Raw genomic sequence first — 22,289 nt, 5'->3', positions numbered from 1 at the left:
TGAAGGACAGGAAACAGTGAAGTCAGTAGCAGAGTAAAATGGCCATGGAATTCAAAGGATGTGACTGAAAATAGACTGTCTTAAAATCTCAAAATCTTGCAGTCACCAACCAAAACACAGGTCACAGTTAATAGCTGTTATACATGAGGAGTGAGGGACATGGTTAAGACTTCACAGGAAAGAAAATGCTGATAAATGGCAAGTATTTAAGTAGAAATCCCTTTCTGGGCAGAAATTTATCCAAGGAGCACTTGTTTCATTACATTGTATTCTGCAGTAATGAATTAATAATTTAAAAGAGAAAGTACCAGCTACTGAATTATCGGTAGAGTTTCCTATTCGATGTACTGTTACAGTTTGCCGTTCAAAGCCTTGACCCACTTTGCTTATGACAGCTAATGGAGTAGCAATTTAAGCTACTTATCCTGAAGACAGATACATTTTTTCTAATTAAAAAATAAAATCCTTTCTGCCAATGTCAAGAAGTCAATCCATTATTATAGGCACAACAAGCAGCAACTACTGTGATTAAGATGGCAAACACTTTCCATTAGAAGATCCTGTTTCAGTTACTCTGTTTTGGTTAAAAATAACTAAATGTTAATTTACCCTCCTAAGGATGCAGAAGGTCATGGATGGAAAAAAGCATGCTGTAGAAGGTACTGAATAGAGACAGAGAAAACAACTGAGTTTAGGAGCCTGGAAGTGGGAAATGTGAGATAGAGGAACTGCAGGCAGTAAAAAAAAAATGAGCACATGGAGACTAAAAAACATCTAGGAAGATGTGACTATACATGTTAGTCAGATGCTTTTGGTAAGTAAGGAAATCACAAATAGAATCAGAGGCCTAATTGATAACAGAAGAGAGATCAGAAACCAGATGAAGGATTGACATATGACTGATACAAAGGCTGAGAAAAAGATTGGTGGGAGTGATGAATGGGAAAGTGATCAGTTCTGGCTCTGCTAAGTACTTGAGAAACACAGCTCCTCATGAGCTAATGCACCGTTCCCCAAATTACTGGGTATTTTACATTAATCTCTCATGTCTCAGTTTTCCATTTATAAAAAGGAGATAGTAATAACTACTCACTTCACAGGAACATTGTAAAAATAAATGTATTAATGTTCATGAACCACTTGGATGCTGTAATGATGAACACCATAAAAAGCTTCTGAGGAAATTAATTTTGTCATCAGAATAGGTTTTGAACAGTCTGAATTAATGAAGGTTTGGGGCTGTGCACTGAACAATAAAAAATAGAACTCTGTTCAGTATGTGAGCAGTATTTGTTCTGTGTTTTTTTTTTCCTGTGAGTATAGGGGGTCCAATGTAAACAACAACAACAAGATTGTATGACAAATCTATATTGTAGGACGCTTGCATACAAGGCAAAATTCAGACTGCATACAGACTGATAAATTTCTCATCTTTTAGCTTGGATGTTTGACCTTGTAACTCTAATAAAATTCAGTGTAATATTTAATGTGTAGTTAGACACACAGTGTATAAGTTTCTGATTTAACACATTGTCTTTTAATTAGTATGGTGTATGGAGTGGGTAGGTGGGTGGGCACAGGATTTGCATATTTATAGAATCCTGAGGGCATTTTTAATATATTTCTATGCTTGATGAGATATAAGGATAAAACCTAATTAAAGGTGTGTTTGGTGTGGGTTGTGGGGTTTTGTTTGTTTGTTTGTTTGTTTTCTTTATTGGTTAGTGTTGTGTGTGTGTCTGTAATGGAAACAGGTTACAATATGTTTTACAGAGAGGATTTGCTCTTTTTTTTTCATATGCACTGTGTTATATGAAACCTACTTCTGATTTCTGACTTTTAAAACCAGTATAAAAGGAATTATATACTTCTAAGTCCTGGTGTGTGCATGTAACACACCTACCCAATCTCACTGAAGCAGATAATGTTTGAGGACCTGTCTATTATCATCACAAGGTGGTTTTTAACATTACTTGACATTTTCATTACATGGTGGTCATCAGAGGATGCTTTTGATGTTATCATTGTCACAGATGAGAACTTATTTTTGGATCTTGTTTTGATTTTCTCCTCATAATAATTATAATAAATATTATTCAAAATGACAGTTATACCATGTTCATAATGTTGACTGCAAAACATTACAAATAAAATATATAATTATTACAGTTGAGAACACAACTTCTACATCGGCAATATTTTCCATCTTTGCAGCTTTAGATAATTTAAATAATTTTACCTTTGTACTCTGAAGATTGGTGAAAATATCAGGAAAAACAAAGGACAAATTGGTCCTGAAACTGCACACTGTTCTGAAGTTATACCATTGAAGTACTAAATTTCTTTAATAGATCTCATGGATGTTTTAAGTCCTTAGCTTTTATCAACTAGTATGTTTTAACTGTGGCCTTACTTTTACCATTCTTGTCTTCTCCCATCCCCAAACTGAAAGCAGTATATCTTTCTGCTTCTGGTATCTCATGCTTCATATGGAATCAGATGTATGACATACTCCGTTCTTACAGAAAATCAAAGAAAGGCAACCATCGAATTTGGGATCACATGTAGATTAACTTTAATTCTATCCCATCATTCCTCATTCTTCTCTTGTTAATTTTTATTAACCTAGCCAAAATGCTTATCTGCATTTCTTTTAATTTACTTTTTCAGCCTAACTCAGCGTGACTTCTGCTAATTATCACTTTATCTGTATGTTTTACAACCTTCCAGATGTTGTTTTCTTTGATGATCAATCTCCTTCATTCATTGTAGGCTTTTCTTAAACTTAATACCTCCTCTGCAGTGTTATTAGCTCAGCTAGAACTCAACTCTTTTCTATAAGATTTCCCCCCTGAGTTCCAAAAGTATTATGAAAACTGATTCCACTGCTGTTATATTCAGTGCTGTTCCTGAGCAGTCAGCTTGAATGCCCTGTTCACTTCTGCCTTCTTCCCTTCGAGCCTTGTGCTGCTCTCTCCCTTGTGCTATCCCAAGTACCTGTGTGTGGTACCTTGGCCTTTGCAAAAAGAAGAATAACCTGTCAGGCAAGTTTATTTCTCAGTTGGATCAGAAGCCTTATCTGCTCTTGGGAAAGCCAAGATTGTACTGAGGGCAGGGATGCCACGGTACCACTACAAATGCCATGCAAGAACTTTCAAGTCAAACTACACCTTTAATTTGAAAGAGGTTAGAGTACTGTTCACCACAATCTGTAGCACCTGGAAGGCTGTAAGTAGAGAGATGACATGATAATTGCTAAAAGTCAATCTGAGTTAGGACTTGGAAAGGAAATTTAGAAAGTGTTGGCTGGTCTTGGCACAGAATTCTCATTCAACCTTTTGAAATTTCTCCTATTTAGTAATGCTGTTCTTAATTATTGTCATCTATATTTAAATGCCAAGACTAATGGTTCATTAGCATGATAGATTAGATTGGGAAAGATAGGCAAGGAGGTTATAGGCAGATTAAACACCAGCCTTCCAGTCCTGCAGAGAAATGCACAATGCTAAAATGAGAAGTCAGTAGATATACTATACATCTTTAAATGATTGCTATAATTACCTTTCAGACTGTGTCTTCCTACATGACTGATTTCTATTAATGCTTTCACAGAACACAAAATATAAAATGTATTGTTTAAAGCACATTTTCAGAGTTAAAGATTGAGGAGAACTTAAACCTCAAAATACTTTTTTGGCATCAAAACTTATGTAGCAATAAATGAACTTGAAGAGATTAATAAATCTCATTTCCATTTGAATACTTTGAAATAATCATAACTTTTTTGGTGTTTGATGGATATAAGAATCAATGAGGTTGAAGTTATGCCTATGTGCAATTTAAATGGAATAAGATAATAAATGCTGCTCAATGGAGTACATCCAGAACTGATACCCTTTTCTGAAGCTAGTAACTTACAACAAGAATCACATTTGCACTGTATTGATGTATAATCCCTAATTAGGGATCTGACCTCAACATTTCAAGCTGCTTTCATTCTAATACCACCATACAAAAGAATAAACGCTTCTGGATTGCTGCTCTAGAGCTTCCTGAGTTTTGGCTCTCAGAATTGTCAAAACGCTCCTCCCAGGCTGAGGTAATACGTGATTTCACCACAGAAAAGTCAAAGGGATGAAATGAAGGAATGATTTAGTTGTTTGCAAGGACACACACAGAGTAACCAGCTTCTTTCAAGTGAACAAAGAAAGTCTAATACTTTTGCTTTACAGAATGTCTCTTGAACACAATGTTGGTTAGTATGGTCTTCTCATGTTCCTACATATCACCCTACAGAAAGACTTAATGCATAGCTTGGATTCTTCAGACTCTATCTCCTCTCTTAAGACATTTCATAGTTTTCTTCACATAGTAAAATCATGCAATTAGATTATTTCATACAACTCTGGCATGTCTGATACATATATTAAAGATGCAGTGTATGCATTCCCCTTAGTATGCTGAAGACTCTCTATTCAACATAGGCTTAGTCTATACTAGTATAGTGAAAAGTATCAATAAATTCTCTTTCACTGGACTTTCATCACAGACACTGTCACAGTATTAGAAGTGTCCACAGGATTCTTTGGTGGGACAACAGCCTTCTCCAAGACAATTTTCATCACATTTTGCATGTTAGTAGGAAGGAGCACAAGTAGCTGAGGGATCTGGGGGTGTTTAGCCTGGGGAAAAGGAGGCTGAGGGGACACCATCTTAGTCTATCTACCAAGGTAGGTCTACTACCTAGAAGGAGGTTGTGGCAAAGTAGGTAGTGGTCTCTTCTCCCGAGTAACAAGACATAGGATGAGAGGAAATGGCCTCAGATTGTGCCCGGGGGAGGTTTAGATGGGATATGATGAAAAATTTCTTCATGGAAGGAGCTGTCAGGCATTGGAACAGGCTGGCAGGGAAGTGGTGGAGTCACCATCACTGGAGGTGTTTAAAAGACTTGTAGATGAAGTTATTAGGGACATGGTTTAGTGTCAGTGTCATGTTAATGATTGGACTTGATCTTGAGGGTCTCTTCCATTCAAAAAGATTCTGTGATTCTATTACATGATTCTATGACTATGGGTCATTTCCAAAAGACCATTTAGAAGTACTCTGTGTCTTAAAAGATAAAAGAGTTCAGAACCATGACTGCAGACCTTTCCATATGATTTGTTCTCAGTGCTAAGGAGTGTTTAATTTACTAGCATAAGCACAGAAACCCTTTTGGAACTGTCAAGATACTGACTCAAGGTAGCACAGGGAAGATAAAAGAGAGTATACTCACACTCCTCTTGTATTCAAGGAAAGAAAACATTTGCTTTGTAGATAGGAAAGAATTTGGTTTCTTCTGCTTTTTAAGTGATCCAATAGTGGGGAAAGTCAGTTGGTCTTTAAATAATGATGTAGCAATGGAAAAATAGAAACTTGCTGCAATTCTCAGAGACCTTCAAAAGCAGAACTAAAGGGACAGAAACACAAACAGCAAGTTTACCAGAGCTCTCAGCTGGTCTTACGCTATTATAGACAAGTCACTGTAGACAGGGTCAGGAGACCATTTCTGAAGACATGCTGTGTGCTTTGTGTGGAAAGGGAGATCCAGGAGACAAGGTGCATATATTTTTCCCCAAAGCTTTCAGTGAATATTGCTCCTGAGTATAGTTGAACTACCATAATGTTTACTGTCTGGCAATAATCATTAATGGCCTGTTGGGAAATTAAAAAAATGGATAAATATTAATTATTTTTGTCATTCTTGTCAGAAAGAGTGGATGCTGTCTTCACAGTTTTAGGTGACCTCTCAGGTGCCATTTTTTATGTTTCTCCACAATTCCTTTTGGACTTGGCTGATAGATTCATGTATGTAAAGGAAGGTCAAAGGCACTTTTCCAACAAAGGTTCACCATAGCCACAATGATGAATCCAGGTCTATCTTTTCCAACAGGAAACATTCTTTGAGAACTGCTGGATAAAAGGAGTTGTAATGACTTCTTATGTTTTTAAGGCATGAAGTTCATTATTCTAAGCTATTTATTCACTTTAAGAAAGAAAGGATCAGGAAATGAATGACAGAAGGCTTAATTAAACCTATTATATGTCAGTCAACATGACATTATAGTATCAGAAAAATCCAAACTGTTTAAATCTTGTTTTAGAAATTATCATGTTTAACAGAAACAAAGAGTTCAAGCATATGTTTAATTTTAAGCATGTACATCATTCCATCAACTTCAGAAACATTATGTAAATATTTTAAGATTAAATACTTTTTTAGACTATGGACCAAGTTCTCAGCACCTTGCACCATTGAACTTAGTTGCATAATCTGAATGTTTTTGTCAATAACAAAGTATCACTACAGCTAAAATTAAAATAACTTGGTTTTCCAGAGTTGAAATTAAACAAAAAGTTCTAATTTGTCTCAAAGCTTTGTGTTTTTTTGTGATTTTTATGGTAAAAAATACATATATTTCAGTTTAAAGTGCTGACTCATCAAAATAAATAGCTAGATTTGCAGAATTGCAAAGTCAATGTTCCATATTCTGGAATTAACATGAGAAATCAAGGTTTTTCTCATGTCTATAGGGTTGTGATTAAATCAGCTCTTCAGAAGTAAATATTAGGAAATCACAGAATCACAGATCATGAAGTAAACCAAACAAAATGTACAGGGACCATGATGGCAAGAAAGAAAAAATGGATGATTAAGCATATATTCTTAGGAGCTGAAGTTGCTAACAGGTTGTCAGCAAAAAAAAAAAAAAAAAAAAAAAAAGGAAATTTAAGAAGCCAGTGAAAATGTGACTAATAAAACTGCAGTGAGAATCTCCATAAATGACAAGTTATTTCCCCCTACCACATCCTTATTATTATTATCCCAGGCTGGAAATACGAAAGGTTGAATAATCCACAGATAGAGCAAATCAATTTTGTTTCATGACCTAATGGAACAATGGCAAAGAAATGCACAAAATATATCCACTGTTTTAACCAAGGTTGTAGCACACTATTTCAAAGGGAGGCTGTGGAACCCAGCACAAAAATATGTGGTTGCTGTGTAGTAAGGCAGGTAGATCTAGTCGATCTGTAATCTCTGTATTTTTTCCAAATTCCCATCAGGTTCAAGTCAGTTATGCTTTCTTAGCTCATGTACAGATCCTGAAATTAGCTAGCACTGAGAAATTAATATGTTAAACATCAGTTTTTAAATCCTTCATTTAGGTTGCACAAATTTCTAACAACAGAAATGAGAGAAGAGAGCAAAGTAAAACCATCTAATGTATGTGTGCTTACTTTGTAAGATAAGTCATAAAACTTGTACACTTTATTATCAAGTTTCATATCCTCAAAACACTTTTGGTGCCATGAATTTCTTTAAAATTACTAGGTGTTCAACAAAACCTGGTTTCTTCTTGCAGTAGCAACTATGAGTTTGCTATGGTGGTTTTCTTTGGCTGATGCTCTCACCTTCAGATATAGACATTTTTTCCTAATGCAGTAAAAACATAAGCTAGAATAACTATCTTTCACTTTTCTATTTCCATTGACTGCAGAATCTTTAAAGATGTGTTTGTGATTTGAACAACTCTTCCATAGAGTTAGCCACACCCAGAGCTACCAAAGTCATTAATGTTAAGATGAGCTAAAGGAATTCAGTAATTATTTCTCTAATGCTCTTGTATTTTAATGAGATTATTAGAATCTCATTAAGAAAACAATATACTTTGTGTATGAACTATTCCTGATGATTATGAAGTATAAATGACATTTGAAGCTGTAGCAAACTGACAGCTTTATATCTTTTCAAGAACCTGCTAGGAGCAAACTTCTAAAATGTGACTTTAAACATTCAATTTTTGTGATCAGGAATCCTGATTTGCTTGTCATTTTGTCAGTGTTATCATGGGGCTTTACTTTCCCAATTTTTCTGCGTAAAATTATCTTGAAGACAAAAAAATTCCTATCAAATATTTGCTTTTATTGAAAATTATATTTCTCCTTCATTTCTGTTAGACAAAGGGATTTTGTTCTCTTTTTTGCTTACTTTCTTAAAATAGCATAACTTTGGGCATGAGAGACCATAGGAAATACAAAGAAGAGAAAAAAAAGATGAGAAGTTTTAAATCTTTGAGCAGACCTTTAACTGCACATAACTGATCTTTCCACTTTACTGCAGAAAAATAACCAGTGATACGGGAGGCTATTTCAATGTTATCTCTCTAAACATGTATAAAATGTATGTTCATTTTATATCTCTCAAATACAAAGACATCATGTAATTATTTCAAAGTCTTATTTTAATTATGCACACATATGCAAGTGATATAGTACATGAACACTTATATTTGTAGTGCATCACCAGTGCTGAACTACATGATAACAACCATAGAAACTGAGCTTTTGGCCATGTAATTGAGAGAAAACTAAGAGCCAAAGCAATAAATGTGCTCTTGTTTTTCAAGTTTCATTATATTCTGCGTAGGCACATTACAGCACATGCTTTTTCCTGTAAGACAGTGTCAAAGGCTTTGTTTAATGGTCCCTGTTGTTTCCTTTTGAGCCGTATTGCCATTGCTCTCTTTAATTAGAAGAACAGCTCTTCAAGCTGCAAAGACATAGCTATTTTCCACAGCAGTACAAACCATGCCTTCAGGCAAGTCCATTAACTTAATTTTAAGATTTTTCTGTTAAAATGGTAAGTTTCTAGGCTTCAGGAAGCCATGGCTTTTAGTGAAAAAAGGGAAACTGAATGCCATTATGTGTAGCTCTGTATCTCTTAATCAGAAATGTCTTGGTTTATCCCTGGGATTATAAATTACCCTTCAAGCCATTAGAGCCCAGTAAAATTGCAGGGCACCAATTACTTTAATTACTTTAAGGTTAGGACCTTTCCTTACAAAAATCTTTCTCAATGCTTTATTTTCCACCTTAGTGAACATAGTCAAAAACATACAAGTCTGCTGTTAACAAGCAATATTATAAAATGTCCTACTTCAACTATACTGAAATTTTACAGTATTTCATCACAAGCATGACATTTTTCAAATTCTTATATTTACTTCAGGTTAATGTAAGCCAATCTTTGCCTAGTCCATCTCTAGCTATCTATATAATGCTTTAGTGCTCAGCACTAATTACTGAGTAAACACAGTTTAATCTAAAGACCATTTAATTGTATACTACCTCACCCAAGGTGGTTCTCAGGTAAACAAATAATTTAAAAACAAGAAAAAGAGTTACTAATGAATGATAAGGTATATATTACTTGGTTGAAATATCCTAATATGGAAAATTTCATTATTTATTTCACAAAGATTGTGATTACATATAGAAGTATTTCTAGATATGAAGAGGTCTCCAAAATGTTAGTTTTAAATCATAAAATGATCCTTCATGCTGTAAAGATCTTCTCTTTAGGCACCTGAAAAATATATTTCAGGCTTCTAAAGGAAATAAAGAGTATTAGCACTTGGGAAACCAGTTAAAACTTTTTATCAACCAAGATATCAGGATGAAAGTATTCCATTCTTCACTTCAAGAAAATCTATTTGAACTTTATAGTCAAATTCAAGACAGTGTCTTAGATATTTTAAAGCTGAAATCATAATAAAAATCTTTATTTTAAATTTCCTAAAACATTCCTGCGATATAAGCTTCTGACAGATTGCTATGAGATTACAGTGTAATGACACCAGTTTCCACAGGGAGTTGCTGCATGATGCAACTATTGTTTCAACAGGAACACATCAGCCATTTAAGATGAGGGATTTGAAGAAGCATTAAATCAAGAGCAGAAGAGAGTGTCATGCTACAAAGATGCTGAACTACAAATACACATTGAACATGAAATTGTTCTTGTGAAGGAGTTGCTCAAGAATTTCTAAAAGAACTTCAACCAGTTATGACTCCATCCTTTTTCAAAGATTTCTCTGTGTTTATAACAGCCTCTTCTCTCTCACAAGTTCTACAGCATCGTCTGCTACACCTCAGCTCTTCCAGCCAGCATTCCTCCATTAGCCTTGCCTGAGAAACATTCATTGCAACTCCCAAACAAATACTTTAATGAACAGAAATCACATTCAAGTGATTGTAATAGAACAGCTTTGATATCTGCAAAAGCAGGTGTGCAAGTTAATAATAATATAAAATTCAATAAAAATTAAAAAATAAACTCACCAAAACAAACCATTTTTGGTTTTGTTTTTGTTTTTTTTTCCCCTACAACCTTATCAATTTATTTTATTGGAGGAGATAATATTGTAACTGGAAGTACATGGTCTCCTGAATGAACTGTGGATGTAGCTATTGTAACTCATAGGCTTTCTTTTGATGGAACTCCAGCTCTCACTTTCTCTGGTTTTCTTTTTAGTTGCAGGTCAAGCCACCACCTGTTAGCCATGCTCCTGAAATGGGAACAGAAATCTGAGGTACAGAACTGGAACTGTCTATATTTACCAGTTGTTAGGTTCTCTAACCAAGTGATTTCATTTATGATAGTTTTCTTGTCTAAAAGATAAAATGTAACAGAATTTACTTAGAGCTATGTTTAAGACTGAGGTCCAATAATACTGTAATAAGACCACTGTTGCAATATTCAGAATTTTAAACATACTGCCCTGCGATGAGGAAACTTTGCAAAAGTCAGTATTGCTCCCAAGTCAGAAGTAGGTGGATAGTGCCATGATCTTGCTAACAAATACCTTGACAGGATTTGCAGCAGATAAGGCTAAACCAATAGATTTGAGAGGTCTGACTTTACCAGGGAGGGGTGGATTAAGGGAGAATCTCAGACCCCACACTAACCCTGCTGAGTTCTCCATACCACAAGATGTGTTAGAAGACATGCAAGTAGGCAACTTATCCTTAACCCCACTGTTTTCCTGTTGTGGCTATATAAGATCTACCTAATTTTTCGTGGTAATTTCCTATTTTTAGCAGGATCTGAGAAATTAGGTTGGTGTTCGTTTTGCATCCCTGCCCCTTAAAAAACCTCATGGTAGGATTACTTATATAAAGCACTAAAAAGGTGTTGATTGCCTTCCTGTAAAGTGTTAAAGGGAGGTCAGGGTTGGAGGTAGAATATTTGAAATTCTGGACCCATATTTTCTGATAATATGTTTGAAAAAGAGCATGCTTTAGTTAGACCATAGTACTTAAGCAGGATCATGAATGGTTGACAGCTTCTGGAAAGAATGTTGTAGTGAATGATTTCAAAAGCTATGACATTTTCAGTTTCCATTAACAACTACAAAAAAATTTCAATCTCATAATGTATGAATGTGTGCATGTTGTATATGCATAAACATAGACATAAAACATGTATATTCATATACACATATGCATACAAAACTATATTCACACACATAGTTATAGCTGCAGACTATCCTACAGATATAGAGGCAGTTTATCCCACTCTACTCCGAAGTTTACAGCTATTTCTCAGATAGTATGGTGAAATGATACATGTTTCAGGAAACTAGCATTGACTGAAATATATCGTTGTGGAGTATTCAAGTATGTCAATAAAGAATAGCACTTGGGATCATGTACTAGAGTTATTTTCCCTGATAGTTGGTTCTATTTTAAAAGTGAAAAGTCCATGGAAAACCACTGTTTCCCACTAAGCATTTTATTTCTAATTTTGAGATCCTACCCCAACAAAATCAGTGGACAGTATAACTTGTATAGTGTATAGAAATTACAGTTAAGAACCCCATTGAGCAACGTAAAGATCTGATTTATCCATGTTAAAAAAAATGTTACTCACATGCAAACTGAAGAACAGCCTCTCTGCTTAAAATAGTGCCAAACATGTTGCTGGTTAAACACTGATACTGTCCAGAATCCTTCATTTCACTGGGGTCTTTGATGATCAAACTTCCTTCTATTAAACTGAAGCGATAATCACTTTCAATGTCAATTTCAGTTCCATTTCGAAGCCACCTTAGGAAAAAAGAAAGAAACTATTTGAGCATTTTACGACCAAAGGAAGGCATCACGTTTAGTATACAGAACCTGACAGCCCCAGTTGCGATAAGGAGGACAGTTACTCAAAGATACTCTGTGCAGTAACCCATTACTTTGGCAAAGATTTGGATAGAAACATTCTACAACATGTACCTGAAAAAAGCTAAGCTTTGCTGAAAAACACAAGTAAAAACATATCTTCAACCTCAGAAGATAAAGCATATTCTTTGTTCATTTGCTTGCTTTTTTATATATATATATTTTTCCCCAAAAATCCTATCGCCCATAAAGGCTTCAGACTTTAAATGTGTAGCAGATGCATCCAGTGTGTCAAAAATGGGACTTTCACTCTTATGAAAATCAAAGTTTCAATGCATGTCCTTTGATTAAAGCCTTAGGCCCAGATGAACTTAGAGTTAGCAGAGCTGAGTCTGCACTGTATGAGAGCAAGGAACCTTTCTTTTCCATTCTTTCAGCATTTGTTCTTCTGGTCCCAAGAAATGGAGAAAATGGATTTAAATAAAGTAGAAGAGCAAGGCTTTTGAAGAGCAGGGAGGTAGATTGATGTACGTAGACCATTATGAAATAAAGAATATTGGCAATGGACAAAGGTAAAACAATATCAACTGGGCCAGGATACACAAAATTCAGAAAAAAATGGTCCAGGGGAGACTGGAATTAGTTGGTGTCTGGTCAAGGGTAAAGCCTGGCAGCCTCCAAGTAAAGAGAAGCTCAGATCAGATGAGGATTCGGCAGAGGGAATGCTAAATTGGGAGGTGTTTGGGAATTAAATGAAAAGCCTGAACAGTAGAGACAAGGATGGAAGTGAAAGTCAGGTGGAAAAAGACAGGCTGTAGGAAGCCTATTAGAATGTATCACATCTGATCCAAAGGATGAATAATTCCTGAATGAACACTTCTTTTTCTGAGGATTCAGAAGTAGCCCAAAGAGTCTCATAATTTTTCTGCTATGTGAGTGGGTTTTGGGTTTGTTTTTTTGTGTTTGTTTGTTTGTTTGTTTGTTTGTTTGTTTGTTTTCCCCTGGATATTCTCTGCCAAAAAAACCTCACCTTTCTCATTCATCTCCACAGACTGAAACAACAACCCCTGCAACAGTAGATTTTTGTGTGGTACAGCAATAGATTCCAGCACTCTGGAATAACTTCTAGGGGGCTGCAATATCTCAGTTAAAGAATAGTAATCTGCGTATGAAGACTTCTTAGATTTGCTTTTTTGTCAAACTGTATAGAACATGAAATTGTTAAAAGAATGCAAAGAAGAGATAAGCAGTGTAAACAGATATGGCACAGCTATTATGATGCATAGATATTTCCTTCATTGCTAGTTCACAGTCATTCTGAAATTTCAGAGTTGCCTCAGGATACTGCCAGGTACTTCCCAGATTTGCCAGAGTTCACCAAAGACAGGAAGAACTTGGCAATATCTAGACTCCAGAAGCAACTTTAATGAAACAAAATGATTACCAGTTCATCCTATTTTGTTAATATTCATAGTGAATGAGATACAGACAGTAGAATTTGGCTGAAGCAGCTCTGAATTTTTCTTAAACCAAAGGATTGCCAGAATTCAGATGAAGTGTGAAACAGTTATTTGTCCCTTTTTTTCATGATTGGACTTTGTGAGAGCAGCTGACATGATGTGGGCATTACCAGGGTGACGGCGGGAGATTTAAAAGTGGTTGTAACTCGGCACTGGCACTCAGTTCCTCAGATCAGCTGATTGGAGCCAGCTCGGCCAGTGCCGATTAAGTGAAATCTCGAGGTACAGAGAAGCCTTTTTTTAAATCTTTTTCTGATTCCAGCAGTCTTGATCTCAAGACCCGGAAGCCCCTGGCAGCCCTTGCGAGAGCAGCAGACGTGGCATGCACGTTACCACGGTGACAGCGATCACACCCCCGCCCTGGGCCTTGAAAAATCCTCTGGGAGGGCAGGGGCGCCTGCCCACCAGGTGCTGTGAGGGGCAACCAGCTTGTGTTGCGGATGAGTCCCACCCACACTGTGCTGCAGCAGCGGGTGTGGTAGCTCCTGTTGTAGAGCGCAGAGGTTGTCACTTTTTGCTTGTTAGCTCCTCTCACCTATTGCCAGTGTCCCAGAGCACTGCCAACCAGAAAGAGAGCTTTTCTCAAAAAGACTGCAGCAACTCGAACTGATGGCCTGCCCCGAACCATGGCTGTTCAGGTCTCCAGCTGCAGGAAGTGTCAGAGCCTGCTGCTGCTGGGGGAGGATGGCCAGCATCCCATCTGTGTGAGGTGTGAGCAGATGCAAGATCTGCTCAGCGTGGTCGCAAAACTTAAGGAGGAGGTTGAGACACTGAGGTCCATCAGGGAGTGTGAACAGGAGATTGACTGCTGGAGTAACTCCCTGGCATGCCACTCAGAGAGGGTCCAGGGGGATACCTCCTAAAAGGTGATGAACCCCTTGCCCTGTCGGCTAGAGGGCAAAGACCCAAGACAGCCCCTGCCCTGTCGCTGTCAGGCAGAGGTAGGGGACCAAAAAGATGACGAGAGTTGGAAGCGAGTTCCAGTTCAGTGCCATGGGCAACAACTCTCCCTACCTGCTTTGCTTCCCCAGGTGCCCCTCTGTAATAAATTTGAGGCTCTGGATCTTGAAGAAGAGGTAGGTGAGGATGTGGTGCAAGGCCTGCCTACAAGGTCACATAGAAAGAGGCAGTTGACTCCACATCTCAAGACTGCCTCAGATAAGAAAGAAAGAAGGGTAATTGTAGTAGGCAATTCCCTCCTGAGAGGGACAGAGGGCCCAATGTGCAGAGTTGACCCTCATCATAGGGAAGTTTGTAGTCTACCTTGAGCCTGGGTCAGGGACATCACCAGGACGCTCCCCAACATGGTGCACCCAACAGACTACTACCCTCTGCTGATCTTCCAGACAGGTGGGGAGGAAGCTGCATCCTGCAGTCTGAGGGGAATGAAGAAAGATTTCAAGGCCTTGTGATGGATGGTAAAGACTCTGGAGCTCAAGTGATTTTCTCTTTCCTCCTTACATTTTTGGATGATGACGTGGGAGGGAATAGAAAAATTCAGTCCATAAATGATTGGCTACAAGACTGGTGCTACCCCTTGTCCTGGCAGGACAAGGGGTAATGGGTTCAAACTGGAACAAAAGAGGTTCCACTTAAATTTGAGAAGAAACTTACCAGTGAGGGTAACAGACACTGGAACAGGCTGCCCAGGGGGGTTGTGGAGTCTCCTTCTCTGGAGATATTAAAAACCTGCCTGGACACATTCTTGTGTAACCTCATCTAGGTGTTCCTGCTCTGGCAGGGGGATTGGACTAGATGATCTTTCGAGGTCCCTTCCAATCCCTAACATACTGTGATTCTGTGAAAGCTTTCCCTGCATGAACAGCAGTCAGGAAAGTTTGTTTATGAGGCTGCTGACATCAATTAATCTCTGGAGAACTGAAGGAATAGATATTACAAAATGATAAAACAGTCCAGGTTGAAAAGAACCTCAAAAGACCATTTGGTGCAATATTTCATGGGAAATTGTTCAACTGCATCTTGAAAAACTCCAGTGATGGGGAGTCTGCCATGTCCCTGAGGAGGTTGTTTCAATGAATGAATGTTCACACACATAAAAATTTTGTTCTTATATAGAGATGAAACCTTTCTTGTATCTGTTGCCCCTTGCCTTCTACATGTGGCTTCTTGTGAAGAGTAAGCCCCTATCCTTTTTATAGCCACACTTTAAGATATGCTGAAAGTCTGTGTTGCTGGCATTCTACTGGGAAAATGCAAAAAACAGTTGGACCAAGAAAGAAAGAAGGTGATGTAAGTTCTCCAAAGAGATAATCTCTACAAGAATAAAGGGGTTGTCTGGGAGGGCTGAACAAAGGTTTCCCCTCTTTTGGTGGGAATTTGTGCCTTTTTCCCTATGGTCACACGCAGTGTTTCATGGAATGATAGCACTTCAACAGTGTGTGGAACTAATGTACTTTTTTATCAAGAAACCAACAAATAGAAACTACTCAAGGAATGTCAATAAAGAAGGACACAACATAACTTTCATCCTGCAAGGTGAGGAGTTTATGCAATTCCACTTTCAAGAATTTATTGCCACTTATTCCTAAACTCATGTTACATGCTTTAGTCATGCCTGAGCTGTTTGGAGTGGTTGTGCTATGCATCAGATCCATTTCGTGACTTGCATCAGTTCCAAAGAGACAGAGACAGATTCTGTGTTGTTGTGATGAGGATATCTAAAGATGGTACTGCCTCTGAATTTCTTTCAGCCATAGAAATGTAAATTTTGTGCTTCAAAGAAGTCAAAGAAGAATCCACAAGTGAAATAAGTATAACAGGTAGACAATAAAATGCAGGACTGATGATTGTCACCTATTACAAAACACAATGATAAGAGTCCTTATGTTTCCTTTTTAAGTGAAGAATGACTGTGTGAGAAAAGATAAAGTGTGTATGGAAAAAATAATCAACCATATGTTCCCCCAGCCCCCCTACGTCACTTGTAATTTGTATAAAATATGAGCAGAGTCAGATATAACAAATGGATAAGGTGACTGCAACATACTGTTTCCACCTGTAGGTGGGCAGCATTAATAAACTGAACTCTCAGACTCACAGGTGTGTCGTAACAGATCTGTTTAGTAGATATCTGTGGCATAATAGTCTGTGTGGGAAAACAGGCAAGAGGCAATGGTTGCAAAGGAATAAGGTGCTGGACTTCTGAGTGAAAAGACACCAGATTTGGCTCAGTCTTTGTATCCTGTATGGCACAGTCATGTCATTCCATGTATCTGTTATTTACAGATTTCCATGTGGAATGGGACAGTATTTCATAGATTTAAAGATGTTTAGAAAAAACAAATAAACAATGAAATATTTTGATCTTGTTATCTCTTGCAGACACAAGTCAAAAAAGTCCCTCCATGTAGATAGATAAGATGCACAGAGAACGTAATTTTAAACATCAAATATCACTCTGCTTTTATTCACCACAAGTTATGCTTCTTGCTTACTCAGTATCAGAAAAAGCATTCAATCAGGACAGTCATTTGTGTCATGAAGCTGTTTCTGTTATGTTGTTCTCTAAAGCACACTGAATCTCAGAGTGGGATTGCATTGAATAATATTCTGAAAACTAAAAAATTTTCTAAAACAGGTACCTGTATGTGGGAGTAGGATTTCCACGAGCTTGACAATTCAGAGATACTTTCTTCTCCTCAGAATCAGTTGGAAAAATCACATCATCTGGCTCTTGTACAAACACTGGCCCATAATCCACACTTTCTGTGGAAATAGAAGTGCTATAGTTTAGGAAGTCTGAATAAATGTAAATGTATTATAGCTTTTATGAAGTGAGATCAAAGTATGCAAAATTATGTTTGTTTTCCAGAGGTTCATATCACATTACTTCAGATGCAATATTAAAAACAAATAGTGAAAGGAAAAAAAAAAGATAAGGAGGAAATATTACTAAGCTAACAATAAAATACATAGTATGATTTAAGTGTTTGTCATGACTTAAAACAACTTTCTCATCAGACATCTTTTGGCTTGCAGTCTAATGAGCTGTTTAGAGAATGAAGCCAGAAAGAGGAGTTAACTCTGCTTATAGAGAGCAAGGTAAACAAAAATTTTCCTGCTGCTTGCAACAGCTTATAAAAAACTAAGACAATTTTCCCCTTTATGTCCCGGAGTTGCTAAGAAAAATCACTTGTAAAATTAATGGCAGCAGCTGGTGGCTAATATTAAATAATATATAGCAAAATCTGACATTTCATTTTCCTCCACTGTCTTCTCTAATTTGGCATACATCTATATCATCATATAAATTTACATTTCTGAACAAGAAAAGCTGGATAGACACATAGAATACATCTATGATTCCAATTCTTTCATATTGTGTAGAGGCAAGCGTAACCTTCAGAAAGTAAAAGGTTGCCAGAATAGCATTCCTGATCATGCAGGTCTGAATAACTAAGATGCTCACTGTGCACTAGAAGACTGTGGAATTTAAATCAGCTGAGACTTGCTCCAAACTATTGGATGATTTAGTCAAATTTAGAATGCTGCCCTAATGATTTGGGTCATTAAAGTCCTGCACCTGTACTGAGGACAGCGCATTAAGCAGTATATAACTTCCTGTTATTTTAAAATTTGTCCTACCATTACCAACTTGACATAAGAAAGGTGCACCTGAAGACTTTGGGTTTTGATCATTGACTTAAAAAAATTATTTACTGCACTGTTCTACTAACTCCATACAACTTTAACTATATATTATGGGTTCACAGTTTTGGGAACTGTGATGTTTTTCATACTGGTAATAGTTCATACTGGTAACAGTTCCAGAAAGTTTGGGTATACAGGAAAAGGTGCATGGTACTATGCATCTTGGTACAGAGAAGAAAGTCCTGGAGTCTGAATAAGAATGAGAAATATGGGGGACATAGGTCCATAGTACGCCAGTCCTGAGGTGCAAATGTCCATGTTCTTAAATTCTGTGACATTTTGGGTTTCTCAATTATATTATCATATAGTGAAAAGACCACATGAAAACCCATTATGCTAGTCAACCTTCCTTTTTAGTGACTATACACTTGTTACACACTTAGTTTTTTGTCTTTTTACACTGCTATTCAAATGCAGATTTTGAAAATACTTTACTTTCAGGTATGTACACTTTTACTGAAATAAATTCAAAAAATTAGCCTGTCAATTTGTAAAGATAGCAAAAGAGAACAGCAACAATTAGTAGTTTCTGGTTTTGCATAATTTTTAAGTTTATTAGCCCTTTTTGTAGGACTGTGTAACCCCATCTAGGTGTTCCTGCTCCAGCAGGAGGACTGGACTAGATGATCTTTCGAGGTCCTTTCCAATCCCAAACATTCTGTGATTCTGTGAGTGTGGATTGCTGTTCTGCATATTTTCATTACTTCTGTGTCTAGATACATTACTTCAGTTGGATGTATTAGCAGAAATATATTTTCTGTGACAGATATTTGCTCTACAGAGAGATCTGGCCCAGCTGGATCATTGGGCTGAGGCCAATTGCATGAGGTTCAACAAGGCCAAGTGCTGGGTCCTGCACTTGGGTCACAACAACTCCAGGCAGCGCTACAGGCTCAGGGAACAGTGGCTGGAAAGTGCCTGGTGGAAAAGGATCTAGGGGTGTTGATTGACAGCAGCTGAATATGAGCCAGCAGTGTGCCCAGGTGGCCAAAAAGGCCAAGAACATCTTGGCTTGTATCAGGAATAATGTGACCAGCAGGACTAGAGAAGTGATTGTGCTGCTGTACTCTGCACTGGTGAGGCCCCACCTTGAATCCTGTGTTCAGTTTTGGGTCCCTCATCACCAGAAGGACATTCAGATACAAGAGAGAGAGTGCAGAGGAGGTGATGAAGCTGGTGAGGGGCCTGGAGCACAAGTCTGATGAGGAGCAGCTGAGGGAACTGGGGCTGTTCAGTCTGGAGAAAAGGAGGCTGAGGGGAGACCTTATCACTGTCTACAACTACCTGAAACGAGGTTGTAGCATGGAGGGTGTTGGTCTCTTCTCCCAAGTAGCAAGTGATAGGACAAGGAGAAATGGCCTCGATTTGCATCATGGAAGGTTCAGATTGGATATGAGAAAAAATTATTCACAGAAAGAGTTGTCAGGCATTGAACAGGCTGCCCAGGGAAGTGATGGAGTCACCATCCCTGGAGGTGTTTAAAAGATGTGTACATGAGGTTCTTAGGGACATAGTTTAGTGCCAGAGTTAGATTATAGTTGGACTCAATGACCTTAAGGGTCTCTTTCAACCAAAATGATTCTATGATTCTATGATTCTATGATTATTAAAAAAAACCCCACAACAATAAGTGATTTCTGATATGTGCTTATATTATTGAAATTAAAATAACTCCAGTGCCAAGTTTTGAGCACTACAGATGAGGCAGACACAGGTGTAATGGAATCAGCTGACAAAACTTATTTTGAGAAAGCAAAATATGGATACAAAAACATTTTATGGATTGTTTCTTATAATTTCATTTCCTGCTTCTTACATTGCAGAAAAGAAAATACTAATGAATGCAGGTGTAAATAATCAGAGCTCCCACCATGCTTGAATCTAGCAAAATAAAAAATTAATTAATGACTGCAAAACTAAAACATGGGTTTAGATTTAGATGTTATTCCATGCAGATTGGTAGCTATATGAATAGAGAGTATATTCACAAAAATTATTTTATCTTCTCCCTGGGAGTGAGTCTGTACATAAAATATAATGTGACAGTCTAGGATTGCTGGAAAGAAAAGAAAAAGATGCAATGCTAGGTAGGCACTGGTGTCACTAGGAGTACAGGTTTTCTTTCTGTCTGCAGTATTTGCAACAGTAATAATGACATACTGTGTTGCACTTTCCTTTTGGAAAAAAACAAAACCAAAACCAAAATGAACTCTTTAGATGGAGGCTGGTATTCTTAATGGTAGTGGCCAAATGGATACTTGTGTTATGTGGAATGAGAACAGGTTTTACTTCTGCCTGCCATGAAGACAAAGGTAACAGAGAAAGTTGAGTGAATGCAAGTCATGCTCCTAAAAGACTAAAAAATGTAGTTAGCTTCTTCTCTGCATTTCAGATGAGTGTGGAGTACCAACAGAGATTTATTTGGAGACTCAGAAGCAATATAATAATAAATGACATGTTCATCTGTTTGTAGCTAGATTGGCTAAATTAATTCTTAGATCACCTGGATTGCAACTGAATAATTGAAGAAAAGGGTCTATTCTGAAGAAACCAAAGCACTTGCAGAAAAGACAAGACTATAAACTTATAAATTATCAAGCTTAATAAAGGGTTTAGTAAATAAAATGCAATGTGGTGTGATATATTACATGCAAGAAAACATAACAGATTACCTAATGATACTGCCTTGATAAAACTCCAGTGACAGACTTGAAATTCAAGACCTTAAGTGTTCTATGCCTTGTTTCTTAATTTCCAAAGCAATAAAGAAAACACTCTGCCAATGTAAATATTTCATTTAAATATTTTTAAAATATTTAAAAACTGTTATTTTAAAATTAAAATACAGATCACCTTGTAATTAAAGAGAAAACTTTTAGCTTTCTTATACATAAAGCTAATAAAAGCTCAAATAAAATGAAGCCTTGTGAAGGCTTCAGTAATTGTATCAATGATGGGCACACAGTTTAGCTAGCTATTAACATCGCATTAAAAGCAGTGGTAAGTCCTAGACACTTCTAAAATTGGCCTGGAACATCGGTGGAGGCTTAGTGTATTCTCTTTCCTGTGTCGGAAGTCTAAAGCTACATTGAAAATGTGGGACTTGAGAACATTTCCCAGAAGCCAGTGCATACTCTGGTAATGTTAGAATCATTTTGGTTGGAAAAGACCCTCAGGATCATCAAGTCTAACCACAACCTAACTCTGGCACTAAACTATGTCCCTAAGAACCTCATGTACACATCTTTTAAACACCTCCAGGGATAGTGAATCCACCACTTCCCTGGGCAGCCTGTTCCAATGCCTGACAACCCTTTCCATGAAGAATTTTTTCATAATATCCAATCTAAACCTGCTCTGGTGCAACCTGAGGCCATTCCCTCTCATTCTATCACTTGCTACTTGGGAGAAGAGACCAACACCCTCCATGCTACAACCTCCTTTCTGGTAGTTGCAGACAGTGATAAGGTCTCCCCTCAGCCTCCTTTTCTCCAGGCTGAACAGACCCAGTTCCCTCAGCTGCTCCTCATCAGACTTGTGCTCCAGACCCCTCACCAGCTTTGTCATCTCCTCTGCACTCTCTCTAGTACCTGAATGTCCTTCTGGTGATAAGAGGCCCAAAACTGAACACCGTATTCAAGCTGAGGCCTGTTGGTCTTTCATGGTGGGATGAGACTCAGGGATGCAGAACGCTATTCCCTTCCCCTAATACAGATAATGGAGGTGAAGCCAGGTTGTGCATCATGCAGAGAGTCATAGTGTGATGCTACAGATCTGCAGGAGTATTCAGTCATGGCTGAGGAGTGAATTGGACTGGATGGTGACCTCACAACCTGAAATCTTTGAAAGTGGGCAATGTGAATAGTCACTCTAAATTTAAGAAATTTATCCATTTTCCTAGAAAGAACAAGAAAAAAAAAAAGTGTGTCTGCATAGTACCACTCATAATAAAGATATTTCTAACATTACAGGATAAAAATCTGAACTTTCAGGAAAAATTTTAATAACATTTTGGATCTCTTTTACCCTCTCATCAATTTATCAGCAGTTTTCAGTATTTTCTTATCAAAGTAGGCACTTAAGGAAAAATAACCTTAATTTATA

The 22,289-nt window shown here is 37.4% G+C and overlaps 1 protein-coding gene across 4 annotated transcripts in view; it reads right to left on the bottom strand.

The window, feature by feature from the left end:
* Nucleotides 1-22,289, bottom strand: part of CNTN5 (contactin 5) — a 706,531-nt gene that overhangs the window by 232,485 nt on the left and 451,757 nt on the right. For all 4 annotated transcript variants that reach the window (XM_065043870.1, XM_065043985.1, XM_065043938.1 and 1 more), the window contains 2 exons: nucleotides 17,117-17,240; nucleotides 11,756-11,931 (listed from right to left, as the gene is read on the bottom strand). In XM_065043870.1, coding sequence (XP_064899942.1) covers nucleotides 11,756-11,931; nucleotides 17,117-17,240 — 300 coding nt within the window. The remainder of the gene's footprint in view (nucleotides 1-11,755; nucleotides 11,932-17,116; nucleotides 17,241-22,289) is intronic.

Source organism: Columba livia, chromosome 1 (genome assembly GCF_036013475.1).
Source record: "Columba livia isolate bColLiv1 breed racing homer chromosome 1, bColLiv1.pat.W.v2, whole genome shotgun sequence".
In the NCBI taxonomy this organism is placed as follows: domain Eukaryota; kingdom Metazoa; phylum Chordata; class Aves; order Columbiformes; family Columbidae; genus Columba; species Columba livia.
The sequence above is the reverse complement of the archived record's forward strand: the minus strand, read 5'-3'. Positions and strand labels throughout refer to the sequence as shown.